At 39.5% G+C, this 14,957-nt stretch overlaps 1 protein-coding gene across 1 annotated transcript in view; it reads left to right on the top strand.

The window, feature by feature from the left end:
* Positions 1–14,957, top strand: part of DHRSX (dehydrogenase/reductase X-linked) — a 162,651-nt gene that overhangs the window by 131,221 nt on the left and 16,473 nt on the right. Inside the window, exon 6 of the mRNA XM_058043672.1 lies at positions 1,608–1,815. Coding sequence (XP_057899655.1) covers positions 1,608–1,815 — 208 coding nt within the window. The remainder of the gene's footprint in view (positions 1–1,607; positions 1,816–14,957) is intronic.

Raw genomic sequence — 14,957 nt, 5'->3', positions numbered from 1 at the left:
TTACTGTGGTGTCTCCAAGTTTCTGAGTTCTTGCAGATAACATGGACAGTAAAATTGCTTCAGTAGCCTTATACCTCTGTAGAGAGTCAGCCTGATTCTTAACACCCAGGGCTTTCTGTGATGAAGTGCACAGGATATTATACATATGATATTCAACAAGAATAAGATAACAAAATGAATTCATATGTTTGCTATTCATTCAAAATAGAAAAAAAACCTTGCAGGTAGTAACGGCCACAGAAATCACAGGCAGGCTTTCCTGCAGAGTAAGGGCATCCCTAGTCTGGACATTTCTTGCATTTAGGGTGAAGGTGTAGAGGATGGAGCTGTAGCTGTGGCCACCACAGAGATAGGACAACATCTGGGGGAAAGGAAGGAATGAGGAAAGAGAGTTCTGTTCCTGGGTGGGTGCCTCTCACCTTTCACCAACAGGTTAAGGTTCTGCTGCTGCATGGACCTAACCCCTGATTCACATGGGGAACAGCTGCAGCACCTCTTCCCCAGGCTTTAGCAGAGCCAAAGCAGATGGGCTGGAGTGGTTCCACTGCTCCCAGGAGCCTGGTGCTTTAGGCTCCTGCCTGCTTTGCCTCTGAGCTGTCTGTAATGCCACCATTTCCCTTTGGTTCTGCTTAGCACAAAAAAGGTTAGATGAGAGGCTGGGGTAATTACAGGAGTAAATTGTTATGGCATAGAAATTTGTGGAAGTGGTGCTGAGGTCTCTGTCAGTAAGAGCATTTTAAGTGACATGCCTGCTAATTTGCCTGAAAATAGCCTGCTTATTAAAAAAAAAAAAAAAAGAAAAAAATAGTACTTTCATTGCGTGCATGCAATGAAACTCAGCTCAGCAGTTCCTAGAGAGCTTGACTTGAAAGAAAGGCACATTTGACATCCAGATGAGAGAGGTGCACAGGAATCTCAACAGGTAATATTTTACTGTAACTCCTGGAATTTGTGTGCCTTTGTCATACCTCTTTGGCACAGACCCTGTCAGCAATCTCTGCTTCAAAGCTATATAAGGCCTGTAAACTATGGTTACACTTGCAGCTGCTCTCCTTGCTCTATCTTTCTATCCATCTCTTAGCTGTGCACAATCTGGTGTGTGACCAGGGCAGCTGCAATGAGTGCCTCACTCATCTGTACTGCTCCCAACACAGGAGCCTTCAACTAGTAGGTTCTGATGCAGTAAAAATAATAATAGCAACAAGAAGTAGTATGATCAGTCATGGATTTAACAGGGAATGGGGTGTGTATGTTTCGAAAGAGCAGAGTGAAAGAGGGGAGAGAAGTTTAAGGGCCTCCAGGTGATGATAGCCTAGAGATTTATGCCTCAGCATTTCTGGTTTAAAGAGTTTGACAGAGAGATTCTGGCAGGTATTGTGTAATTTTATTTTAATATTTTTCTCTGCTATAAATAAGACTTGTGTCTGATGGAATAATCACCAGAACTTGAGTAAACAACACGCCTGCCAGTGATAAGCTGTTTCTTCTGACGACTCAGTGTATATCTGGATATTGCAAAATGTGGTACATTTGATGTTTGTGCAATTCTTTTCTCCTTCTGGTTATTTTTACATGCATCTCCTTCTGTGTTTCTCTCCTGTGTACAGATGTTCGTATTCACCCCATGGAGCCTATGCCCAAAGCAAACTTGCCCTCGTGTTATTTACCTATCGACTACAGCATCTTCTGACTGCAAATGGAAGCCATGTGACTGCTAATGTAGTAGACCCTGGAGTAGTGAATACTGAGCTCTACCAGCATGTCTTTTGGGTTGTGAAAGTGGTCAAATGGATGACAGCCTGGCTATTTTTCAAGGTATTCCATTTTAAAATAATTTTGTTGCTGTGTTCCTGTATTGTGAAATCTGCAGTCGGCCTGGAGCTGAAAGTGTTTCAGAGTTTATAATAGTGTAAGGTATTTATTTCATTTCTCTGTGCTGATGAGATGTACAAAATCCATAAGGACAGGCTTTCCAGCAAACAAACATTTGTTTTAAATGGAGGAAGCAAGCTGCCACAGTAGGGAAAGGGAATGCCTTTCACAGTCCTTGCCTGTGCACTGGTAATCTCTGCTCTGATCTATCCACGTGCTTCTGGGCTGGAACGGGGGCAGGACATCACCCTTACATGGAGCCAGAATATGCAAAGTGTTCCTCCGAAATGACTTGTTCATTCTCTTAAAGAGAAGCAGACATGATCTGGCATGGTCTACATGTGCACAACACGTTACAGAGAGGAGGGCAAAGGGAAGAAGAAAGCTGTACAAAAGTGGCAGTGGGAGGTGGCTGTGCTCCAGGATGTGAGGTCCAGACACTTGTGCTCAGTGAGGCGGGACAATTTTTAATTAGCTTTTTCACTCTAACACATACTTGTAATGGTACTTGATTTTTTATTATCCAATCCTGATCTGCACTAGGAAACAAAAAGTTGTTTAATAAAATGGATCCAGAAGTGGGGCAGACTCAGTTATGGGCAATGTTTTGTAGGGGTGTAAGTAGATTAAGCTGAAATCAGTTTAGCTGTGTAGGTGAAATCTACTCATGCACACAGGCCTTTGAAGGGCTTGTGCTGAGAATGTACTGCTTATAGCTCTTTCAGAAAGTAGTTTTGGATTAAGTAAATGGAACCTGATTCCATTAGAGAAAATTAAATGTCCTAATTAAAATGAAGTATTTTACATCAAGGAGCATGTCCCACAAAGCAAATTAATTTAAAACTTTGATATGGAAATATCAGTTGCTTTCATTTTAGAAATGAACTGGAGGCTGGAAGAGTGACTGTAAAATAAGATGCAAACAAATACACCCATATTTAAAAAAAAAATAGATTCTTCTGAGTGCACCTTGAATATTGCAATAAAATTGTAATAAGAATGCTCATAATCTGTAATGCATTCTTAAAGAAGCAGACTGCAGCTTTGCCAAACCATGTCCATTAAACCTGTTTTCCCTCCTGTGATTGCCATATTAAATATCAGTCTTGAGTGGCAGTGTTTTTTCATTGGACTCACTTCACCTTCCTAATATAAAAGTTTCATGTAGATTTTTAGGTTGTGCTTAGAATTTTTTCTGGAGAGAAAAAATTTTTGCATCTGAGAGTGAGTTTCAAGTCTCTTGTTTTTTGCAGTTCTCAATCCCTCCCAGTTTTATTGACGTGCCCAGGAGACACTTTTGTATTATACTGGTGATGTTTAGACATTGAATTGGATGTTATTGAACATTTAAAATGATTTATCACAAGAGGGATTCCCATGCTTACAACTCTAACAGCCCTGCCACTGACAGTTCCTGATCATTTCTTTCTTCTTTGGATGTGATACTGCTCAAAAGAAGTTCTGCCTTGAAATAGGTGACAGACAGACATAGTGATCTATATGGAAGAGCAATGCCCTTACTGCCTGAAAAGCAAATGTATCAATTGCTTTCTGAGCCAGAATAACCTCAGCTCTGGATGTCTGAATGCTTCAGTTATTGAGGTTGAGATTTTCACATTTTTGTCTAACACTCAATGTGTTTTTCCCAAAAGCCAGAGGAGAGGGAAATTCTTATTTTCTCTTTTCCCATCCTCCCTTGGACCTCTGAGCTCAAGATCTACTCTTTGCTTATTGCTTAGGATATATCTGTGTGTTTGGGAGCACTTCAGCCCAGAGGAGCGCCCTGATTGGCATCACAAGGAGATGTTTAGCTCCACAGCAAGCTCACATTGAAAGCCTGCCTGGCAATTTCAACAGTGCTCTACTGAGGGCTGTAGTATTCAACATTCAAGCCTGAGTGAGACTTGTGTTGGTCTCGTGCATTAGGGTAAATTTCCCCCGAGAAAAGTAAGAAAGAAAATACCAGAAAATTCAGTTTTCTGGTAATATTAGCTGATTGTTGGTAGTATGGATTTTATTCTCCCCTGGAATTTTGTTCCTGAGCACTTATATGAATCTTCCTTCTAGGATTATAGAAGTAATGCAGTGAAAATGAGGTGATAGATCTTTCATCATATTGACTTAACTAACTATTGTCACCCTGAAGTTTTCCAGAGTGGGTTCTAAATGTGTGCTGGAAATTGCTTCACTCACTGCAACATGGCACTCTTGAGAGCCAGCCCAGCCCAGAGAGCTGCAGTGAGGAAATACATCACATCGCATTCCCTCAGGAGAGAGTCAGCATCTTGTTTGATTTAATTCCAAACAAACTGCCAGGGCCCCCACCACTTTTCAATGCATTTCTGCCAGCGCTGGTGCCAGTCATGTTCAAGTCAAATACCTCTTAGGGATTGCAGTCTGGCCGCCACCTTCCCTGGGCTGCTCATGTTGGAGGCAGCTCAAAAGTGTGGCAGACAAGGCTGTCAGCTCAACATCCGCCTTGGAGCTGCCTCAAGATATTTAGGTACTTAAATGAATAGACTTGCAGTCTTGTAAATAGGCCATGATACATATGCATAAGTTACTCAAAGTATTAACAGCTTGGTTTTCTTAAAATTGCAAAGCATGATCTTCTAGACTTTATATATGGCTCAGAAAAGTCTTGGCCAAAACAGTTTGGTGGTTTTTTGCCCCCACAGGTTGCAGTGAAAGGCATTGCTGTAGAAATAAGATATAGAGCAAACTAAAGGTTCTGGTGACAGTCATAAAGTTTGTGAAATTTGTGCTGCCCTTTACAAGTAACATTTTCATTCTTTCTCAGCTCAATTCTTTCTCAGAAAAGTTACTGTCTGCTGTGGTACTCTAAATTTACACTTTTCAAATATTTTCTCTGTATTTTTCATACACATGGACTGGACCTGTCACACAAGATACAAATTATATCTATTACTCAAAAAAATATATTTCTATCCCTATGATTTTTTGGTAAATAGAGCCTGATGAGCTGACAGAGTCTTCTGTAGAATGCAATGAAGTATGTCATCCTTTAGTAATTTTTAACATAAATTCATCTTCTTTTTGAAGAGATAAAGTCCAAACTAATAAACACTAACTAATAAACACTAACTAATTAATGAGATAGTAATAACTTGAAAAGTCATTCATTGAGCATCAAACTGCAGTTTAGCTAAGTGTGCAACACACCAGCTTTAGCATTGGGTACTGTTCAGGCTGGAAACCAGGAAGTACCATTTCCTTCCCAAGTATTTCTGCATCCGCAGCAGATCCGGAATATTCATTCTTAAACCAGATGGTCTCTGCTTGTGATACAATTAAAATGCCTAGAGCAAACCAAAAAAGTTGACTCTTGTTAATGTCCGATAACAGGGACTGTTCTGCTTTGTATGACTTCATTATGGCATCAAAGTAGAGACATTTGACAGATAGCAGTGTTGTAAAATTCCCCAAAACCTTGTTTATGACGTGCTTGGTGAACATGTCATTACCAGATATAGAGTCCCTGGTTCTTTCAGCCAGTTCAGATTGGTATTTAGGAAGGCATTGTGGAAGGAAGGCTTTGCATCAGATCCTGTCTCAGCTGTCATTTCCAAAGACATAGTGCCAGATAAGTGATTATTGACTGACAAACTGAAAATGAGTAGGATTAGTGACCCTGCCAGCCTGTAAAAATGAAGGGAAAGGCTTCAGGAACATGTGCTAGATAGATATCAGTCAGTATAAACTAATTCTTTCCCTTCACCTTGTCAATATAGGCTTAACATTAGTGCGATTTTCCTATGACATTTTTTAAAAAATGCTTCCAGTCAGTAAGCAAGTCTAGAAAACAAGATCTAAAGGACCTGGATTCATCATTCATGCCAGAGGACATAGTCATGCAGGTCTTATTGCAGCATTTCTTATTCAAACTGTCCCTTTGGCACTGTGAATATAGTAAATTTATTTCATCCTACCCCCCAGGTGTCAGAAGACAAACACATCACCGCACAATAACACCAGCTGTAAGAGAATGAGAGTAATTAAATCCCACAGCTGAAAGCAGCAATTCATCAGCATCAACATTTTCTGTGCATGAGAGTGTGTGGTCCTCACATAAAGCTAATCTGGGCCTTTCTCACAAAAATGAAAACTTGCAGAAACGTATAATTTGCAGTTAATTTTTACAAAAGGTTTTTCTGGTCAAAAACATAGAGAAGAAAACAGTCTGCTTGAATCCAGTAACACTGGTCTTTCAGCAGATACCATTTTTACACATTGGTACAGGGATTTAAGCTTTCAGAGCCATAGGTATCTTTTTCTATCTATTGAGTATTTTATTATTTGTACAGCCATAGAATGATTCTAGAGGGAAAGATGAGGGAACCATCCTGAGAAGGCTAGTAAATAATCCACTGTTTAATCCCCAAATCCTGATGATCTGGGTTTTATTCTTGTATATGATCTCCTGGACTTGGTTAAGTGTCCAGATCCTGCCTGTTATCGGGTATGTGGATGGAGCTTGGCTGCTTTATTTATTGTAACTGTGAGCACAGAGCCCTCTGAACACAGAGCCCTGTGTGGTGCTCCAAGTCAGATCAGACCCTCTAAGGCAGGCTGGCCCTCAGTGCACACATAAATAGCATTGGACCCTCGTCTCCACTGAACCTGTGGCCCCCTACATCCCAAGATATCATTATTTTTCTGCATATTTTCTTAGCTCTAAGTGGTTAAAATATTTATTTGAAGGGACATGCTGAGAGTTGTGACAGGATGTTTTGATGGCAGGCAAATGAAGGATTTGTGTTGCTTGCCCCAGTGTATGGGACACAAAGGCGTGTATAGATTGCTGTAGAGGACAGCACAGAATGGGTGGGATTATGTCACAGTTCATCACAGGGAGTCAAGGATGTTGAAGTTTTTGTTTATAACTTATGTGGAGCAGCTGCTGCTGTGATTTATCCCCAAACCACACCCAAGCTTCCTCTTGAAGGGTGCCAGTTGGAACAGGCTAAAACACAGGCATGGAGCAAGCAAAAAATGAAGTAGTGTGCACAGAGATACATCTCACATCCTGTCCTGCAGTTTTAGTTGTTTAATTAAAATAAGCATCCCTTCTTTTCTTTTTCTTTTCCCTTCTCACAGTGTGAAATGGGAAGATTGTTTTCCCTCTCTCAAAATTGTTCAGGAAAACTGTCTCTATGTCTAATATCGCCTACAGGATTCACCCTTTTTAGCCCAGGAAATGATCTAAAGGAAAACAGGTTAGAACTACACTGTGCACTATGTGAAAACCCATGCTTGCACTGTGTGAAATTGTTTTGGACATTTCAGTACGCAACTGAAATGTCAGAAGCTGTGTGTCTTACTGTGTAAGAGAGGGTTTATCCTTAACTCTGGTGTGTTAGAGGATTGCTGATTTAACCTGACAGCCCAGGAAGATTATTTATATGAAAACATTTAAATTTGTATCCAAAAGAGTGGGAAAAATAGTCCCTCCATTGCTTTGCTGGGGTGAGAGTAAGTAAACAGTTAAGAAATTGTGAAAATATATGAGCCTAACCACTGTTAGCACATCAGAACCTATCATCCTGTAATCTGTAACTGGTTTCATATTCAGAAACCACAGAGTTAGTTAGGAAAGACATTTTCCATCCATCAATCTATTCCTTGCAGTACTTTCCTAAGTATTTGATTAATACCTTTGTGTGGTAATCTATTCCCAGTCAGACTTGATGAAAATGGAAAAAACACAAAAATGGAGGATAATTTTCCTGTGGCTCAAACACATATCAGGGACTCTGGACTGATTCCTTTCAGTTTAAAAGAAAGTCTCCTTGATGTCTCTGAAGTAAAGGTCTCAAAAAAGAGCCTGAAAGATTGGGAAATTAGAGAATCTTGAAATTTCCACTGGAACATTAGCACAATCTTTTAAATTATGGGATATAATATCACACTACTGTAATTCTTCCTCATGCATCAGAGAAGTACTAAGTCAATCACTATGTGCTTAAAATTGTCATGGAGTATAACTCTACTTGGAAACTTGAACCCACTGGCAGCCACTACTCTTTCTCTTCAGTCTATCTCTCAGAGAAAGGACAAAAGAGAGAGAATGCAACCCCAGCCTCAGTGAAATGACCCATTCAGCAAGGGTAGGAACAGGAGTTGCAGGCAGTTCCTGTCTTCAATGTGAATGAGTTGGAAAACAGAGTTAAGGAGAAAGAGCACTGGCTTCCCTTGGAAAACCCTCCAAATTAGCTTAGGAGTGAGCAGCAGTTTGGAATTAAAATAAAAATATGCAGAAGAGTAAGTGGGGAGTGCATATTCAGGTATATTTTATATATATATTAATATATTTACATAATCATATATATGTATATGGTCTATCTAAATTCCTCATTGCTTTGCTGTTTGTGAATTGTGTCCCTAAAAAATAAATTTGTATTGAAGAGTCCTATTACCTAAAGACCCTATCCACTACAGAAATATAATTTTAGGAGATGTTGGAGATCTGCAGGTCCTCCTTTCCTGCTCTTTGAATATGACAGTCTGTAAGTTAGCAGTCATTGAAGGAGACTGAAAAACGTTTCAGTGTGAAATAAGGAAATTCTTCCATGAACAACACAGACACAATTTTTGGTGGTTTTCCTGAGTTTTCAAAGGTTGACATAAAATGTCATGTTCTACCAAGAAGCAGAAAAAATCCTCTTTTTAGAGGTCTATGGCATTTATGCCTGCAAGTCACCTCTGACAGGTCTCCTGGTTCATAAATCTCTGCAATATAAATGCCAGCATCAGAGGTGTGGTTTCCTCATGGTCACTGCTACAGGACCTGCCTTATCCTAAGATAAATATCTACAGCTGGACAGCTGAATTAAGTCCTTCAAGTGGCAGTTTATCCCTGTGAATGACAAAGGGCTCCTCTGCAGGCTAGTTCACCTGTAGATGTCTGTGCTGTATAAAGCTGGTTAAGATGAATACTTTCCAAAGGTGCATAATGTTAATTTTCTAGGGTGTTTTTTGTTTGGTTTTTTTTTTTGTTTTGTTTTTTTTTTTTTTTAAACAAACTGAAGGTGGTAGGATTTTGGATGTGCAGAGGAGAGAATAGGAACTGTAAAGGTTTGTTCTTAGATCTGGGGCACAAGTAATCTGCTATCAATCTAGTTTTGCACATGGCAGCTCAGCTGTTAGACCATTTCCCGTATAAGTGGGAAATGTGCTCGTGGGCAGCTAGAGATGAGGAAATCCCAGTTACTTATGAAATGTGTTTCTCATATATGCCTATAATCTATTGTGTGCCTTCACTACAGCAGCCCTGGGTGAGGAAATCCCAGTTACTTATGAAATGCATTTCTCATAAGTGTTTACAATTCATGGTGTGCCTCCACAGTTTATCACACAGATATCGCCATGCATTTACATGGGTAGTTATGTGTAATGCAACACAACAGTTGTGTGTACTCCCTGTGATATTTGTAATAGCCTAATGTTTGTAACAAGGGAGAGCCATGGGAAGCAAACACCATCTCCTCTTTGAGGATGAACTTCAAACAGTAAACACACTTTTTAAAATAAAATAGGATCATCTGCCACCCAATTTGTGAGCTATGAAAACTTTTAGTTCAGAAGTCACATGAATAGCTCTGGCTTTGGTAATGACTATAATGATTATGATTGCAAGCCACAAACTTCTGTGTTGCATTGTAGAAAGACTACTGAGGTACTATATGATGTAGAGGTTCTTTTTGTTCCCATTATGTTCTGAGCTAAATACTTGGGATTTGGTGGATTTTAACAGGTAAACACAAGAAGAGACTGTGGTTTAGTGCCTCTAGTCCCCATTTTTTCTAGAAGGAACCCGATCCTAGATGTGGCACAAACACACCATTCATTCAATCTCTCAAGAGCTAGTGGTTTGTGGACATTATTACATATTCAAACATTCTGTTTAAATTGTGTCTGTGAGTCTCTTCAGGGAAAATTGACTACATCTGTGTGGTGCCATCTCAGTGCTGGGGAAAGGGGAAGTAACCACAGAGTTACATTGCCACAGACCAGGCGCTCTGCAGGAAATATAGAACAAATGCAGAAGAGGGTTTGGATGAAACCAGAGCAATGTGCAATAAAACAAGAACAAACTTGGACAGCTTATCAGAGATGGGATTTATAGTGGTATTTATTTGGCCCATTGTGCTGATCTACTTTTCTGTCACTGAAATGAGAAGGAGGTGCTGCTGCTGGTCCTAGGCTTCGGCACAGTCTGAAAAACTGAGTTGCTCCCCATGTCTCCTAGTTGGTCATCTAATCTTGGAGCTAGCCACTACCAACTTACAAGCTTAACTTACTTACAATATTTTACTCAATTTAGTTTATCTGTTACCTTTTGAATCAATAGCAGGGGCCAGAGTTGGTGCCCTGGCAGGCCTGTTTTCCCAGGGCCTTGCTGCAAGAGGCACTGTGAGCCCCAGCCCAGCCATGTCACAGCCCTGCAGCCAGCAGCAGTTTGCTGAGGCTGGCTATGTCTCAGGAAGAGACTTACTCTGGATTATTGCCTGCCAAGCTTAAGATGCAAAATTCAGTCTTCTACAGTCTGTCACTTGTCATACACTATCCTAAGATGATTAAAAATGTAGAAAGAGAAAAGCTGTCTTGTTGTTTTTGGAGCTCAGAGTGTTGAAAATAAGCTTATACAGACTGTTAGTATATTTGGGTTCCTCCCACCTGGAGTGCTGCATCCAGCTCTGGGCTCCCCAGCACAGGAAGTGCATTGAGCTGTTGGAGCAAGCTCAGAGGAGGGACACCAGGAGGATTAAATGGATGGAGCATGTCTCCTACAAGGAAAGGCAAAGACAGTTAGGATAGTTCAGCCTGGAAAAGAGAAATCTTTGTGGTGACCTGGCTCTGGCGTTCCACTATCGGAGGCAAGCTTACAAGAAAGACAGACAGAGACTTTTTTTTACAAGGACATGTAGTGACAGGACAAGGGGAAATGGTTTCAAGCTGAAAGAGTACAGTTAGATCGGATGTTTGGAAAAAATTCTTTGCTGTGAGGGTGGTGATGTGCTGGAACAGGTTGCCCAGAGAGGCTGTGGATGCCCCATTCCTGGAAGTGTTCAAGGCCAGGCTGAATGGTGCTCTGAGCAACCAGGCATAGTGGAAGGTGTCCTGGCCCATGGAAGTTGTGTTGGAAGTAGGTGATCTTTAAGATCCCTTCCAACCCAAACTATTATTCTAAAAATGATGTAGGAAGGACACTGTGGAGCTGTATACTTGTTTTTTCTGTCAGGGCTGTGCATTGTGCAGTTACAAAGGCTGTTTTTATGACTGCCCAAGCTAGTTTTTTCAGAGAGGAGTTCAGTTATCACAACTCTCATGCATCACAACCAGTAACAAGAGCTTAGGTCCCCATTTTCCTTTGCACATGAAATGATGACTTCCATCACCATGAAGTTTGTGGTGCACCATCGGTGGCTTTATACAAGTGTAGCTGATCAGAACCTGCTAAAGAAGTAAATAAGATCTGAACACAAAAGCATCCAAGTCTGAATCTTACTGCATATTCTTCTACCAAGGATTATCTGATTTGATTTCATATCATTTGTGTGGAGTTCTGTTCTTTTGTAAAGCGTGTAAGACATGTCTGATCCCGCTCCTTAGAGGTTCTCCTTGATCTGGGGCTGGCCTTTTATTTTTCTTGCCTGGTTTAGGTTGTGCAGCATGTGTCCTATTTTATATGCCTGTTATCTCGGGAAGTGGATTAAGGCTGGCACAGATACACTGAACCCTAATCTCTTTAGAGAGCCTGCAAATCTCCAGAGGTAGTAAGTACTTCAAATGTTTATATTACTATGTTCAGCTGAGGTTGCTTGAAATCCATTCAGGAAGATCTGAAAGAAAGGAAGCAGGGCATTTTGCAATTGTCTTTTTTTTTAATTACCCCGGTAATATTATTTTATATACACCTAATTCTCAGTTTTCATTTTAGTGTTTTTTTTTTTCTCCTTATTGTAAGGAAAGCCTCAGGCACTATTTTCACTGCAAAATATATCTAAAACCTAATATCTTGGCTGTACAACTTCTCCCATGAGAGCTTTGACCCATTTGTTATAGTTCTAGGTTAAAGGCAGATTGCTGGTGTCATTATTTCCAGCTTTTTGAAAAAGTGATAAAATATGAAATGCATTTGTACTCAGTTACCCGGATTTGTCATCTACACAGTGGTTTATGCAGAGGAGGCAAGGGAATTATAAAGTACCTCCAGTGCTCAGAAGCAGCTCTTGTACACTTGATGTACAATCTGTCACACACTCTCCTGGTTGGAAAGAAAGAATTTGCAGTCATTAGGCTTTATAGATGTGAGCAGGTACCATCCTGCTCAAGGCTGGCACCAGCACTGTCACTCTTACCATAAAGACAACACACCTTTGGTGAGCTGGAATCAGTTTGACTCTGTAGAAACTCTTGGAAATTTTTTCCTTCTTTTTATTGTCAATTTATATCAAAATATCTAGTAATATTCTCTAATCAAACAGGAGTAAGAAAGCTTTTAGGTAAAAAATTTACTCAAGATAGGAATGAATGAAAGTAAAGTGGATGTGTATTTACTTTGAGAAACTGAGAAAGAAATAAGCAAAAAGAAGAAACTTGTTTCTAATCTTTGGAATTATACTCTGGGAATGGCTTCCACAGTGTGGCAGCTATAAGAAGAGTGTTGTTTTTATGATGGAGTAGAAATAGGTTTTGGAGAAGACCAGCTGATAGGTTGTCTGCAAAATTAGATCAGAGATGTCCCAAGCTCGATTGTTGCTTCTGAATCCTTTTGGTATTTAAAATCCTGGGGTTTTTTTTTGCCCCAGGTTTACCTGGTTTGCTCCCATGCTGAGAAGGAAAAATGAATCCAGTATAAGAGTACAAAAGGGAAGATTTTCTAAGAAATGTCCATTGTGATTTTGAACTTGTTGAGTACCTAGCAAAGTCATCTTTAGGAAAACCTTTGGTGAATATGCACCATTTCTTGTACTCACCTCCATCCTTGCCTTTCTTGACAGTAGTTCTTCCAGTTTGCTTATGAGCTGTGTTGAACTGTCCAACAGTCTCATCCTTGCTTTTGGTTAGAGAAGAAAAAGGGAAGATGACAGCTATGGATCAGCCTGAGGAGCCTTCAGTGAAAATGAGATCTTTGATTGTCCTGGTCAAAATATCTCTGCATGCTCTTAAAAAAAAAGGACCCAAGATAAATTGCAAATGGAGCTGTAGAGATAACCAACATAGCCAAGCTACCTGTTTTAAAATTAAAAAAAAAAAATTTTTAAATTTTTTTCTGATTTTTTGTCCTTTTAATTTAAACCCTGATGTGATATTATAGGGAAGTCAAAACTGAGTGCTTGATCTTTCTTGAGTGGGTCTTTCAAATCAGAGCAATAGACTTGCTGCAGACTACTGGTCATGGATCTGTTGTGAGAGCTGAAATGTGTCAGTGCTCCAAAAGACCGAGTAAAAGTTTCCCCCTGATATAAATGACTGTCTAGATTTGAAAATAAATCCTTTGGATTATACAGAAAATTTGAACTGTCAAGAAATAAATGGTGTGGTGAACTGAAACATAGGTCTCAAGATACCTGCAATTTAGCTGTATTTCAGTAATCTCTCACTCACCTTTCATTGCTGTCAGCGGCCTGGAGGGTTTCTGTTATATTTATGATGGAAATATCTGTCAATGAATCATGTCACTGAGATGCATGTGGTTTTTCCACTTCAAGGAATTACTAAGCACTCCATAGTTTCTGTGGTAAACACCATATTTCTGGGTCATTTGTACTACTAGGCGTTTCTTTATGTAAGTATCTTTCTTGAATAAAAAAATCTTTATTTTTATGTGGTAGGTGGAAGGTATTTTTGTTAAGCCAGCGCATATAATTTTATTTCATGGATTTACATGTTTTCACTATCAGCTAGTATTTCTGTAAAACTTTGGATGGCAGTAGGTATTTATTAACAGAATTTTGCAAGTATTAATATGGCTTCTTAGTGCCTTTATCACAGAAAAATAGATGTACCTAAAATTCAGGAGACTGAGTACCTCTCATGTTTTGGAGTCCCTTTGCTTAAATTTGTGGAGATTAGATAATTTTCATGTTAAAATATTACTTACTTTCAACTATAGAACTTTTTAATATACAAAATTATGTTAATAAAATGCAATTTCCTTTTTAATCATATACTAACCAAAAATGTAACCTACTGTAGGTTTACAAGTCAAACAGATATTACTAAGTAGTTTTCAATAATATTCTTCTACTCTTAACCTTACTCATCTGCGGTATCCAAGAATTTTTAGGGAAGATAGGTAATAACTCTAACAAAATGCAAAGGGCTGAATATTTTGGGAGACTGGAAATCTGCTGTTTGTTATTGTCACCATAGGTTATAGATGAGAACATCTGCAATTGTCCTCCAGCTAATATACTTTTGGAATTAGAATAAAGGGCAGAGCTACAGAGCAGCTGGGAAGTGCTCAGTTAACCTCCATTGCAAATGCTTAAAACTCCTCTTCAGTGGGGCTTCTTAATGATGAAATACGTGGGGCTGGCTCTTCTGACAACTCGTGGAATGAGATCGATGACTGTAACCTTTTCTCTAAATTAAACTGGAAAACCAGGAGCCAGCAGGGCTGTATGCTCAGAGCTTTGGAAGAGCAGCTCCTTTCCTGCTCATCACCCCATAAATACATTTTTAATGTTTATTTTTAAATTATGCGAATATATTCTGGGCTATGCTCTCATCTCCATTTCATTGAGCCTACTTCATCGTTTATAGTTTTGAAATAGCTATACTTGAACTTATTCAATGTAGCAGCAGTTAGCTCCAGCCTGAGTACTGTCTAGATTTTATTTCCTTTTCAACACAAAAGTAAGCTTTATGAGATTGAGCAGCTGTCTACTACTTGCAAATGAGGTGTATGCTGAGACAATTTTCAATCTTTATTTTACGATTTCTCATACTTGCCTGAATAAAGGAAAAAAATACCCTGGGTGAGCTCTTTGGAAATTAGTTTATATTTTCAGAGAAGGAGTTAAAGAACAGACTTGGCTCAGGTATCTATTTTCCCT

The sequence above is a fragment of the Melospiza georgiana genome, chromosome 2, assembly GCF_028018845.1.
Source record: "Melospiza georgiana isolate bMelGeo1 chromosome 2, bMelGeo1.pri, whole genome shotgun sequence".
Taxonomy (NCBI): domain Eukaryota; kingdom Metazoa; phylum Chordata; class Aves; order Passeriformes; family Passerellidae; genus Melospiza; species Melospiza georgiana.
Note: the sequence above shows the minus strand (reverse complement) of the source record. Positions and strands in the feature narration are given on the sequence as shown.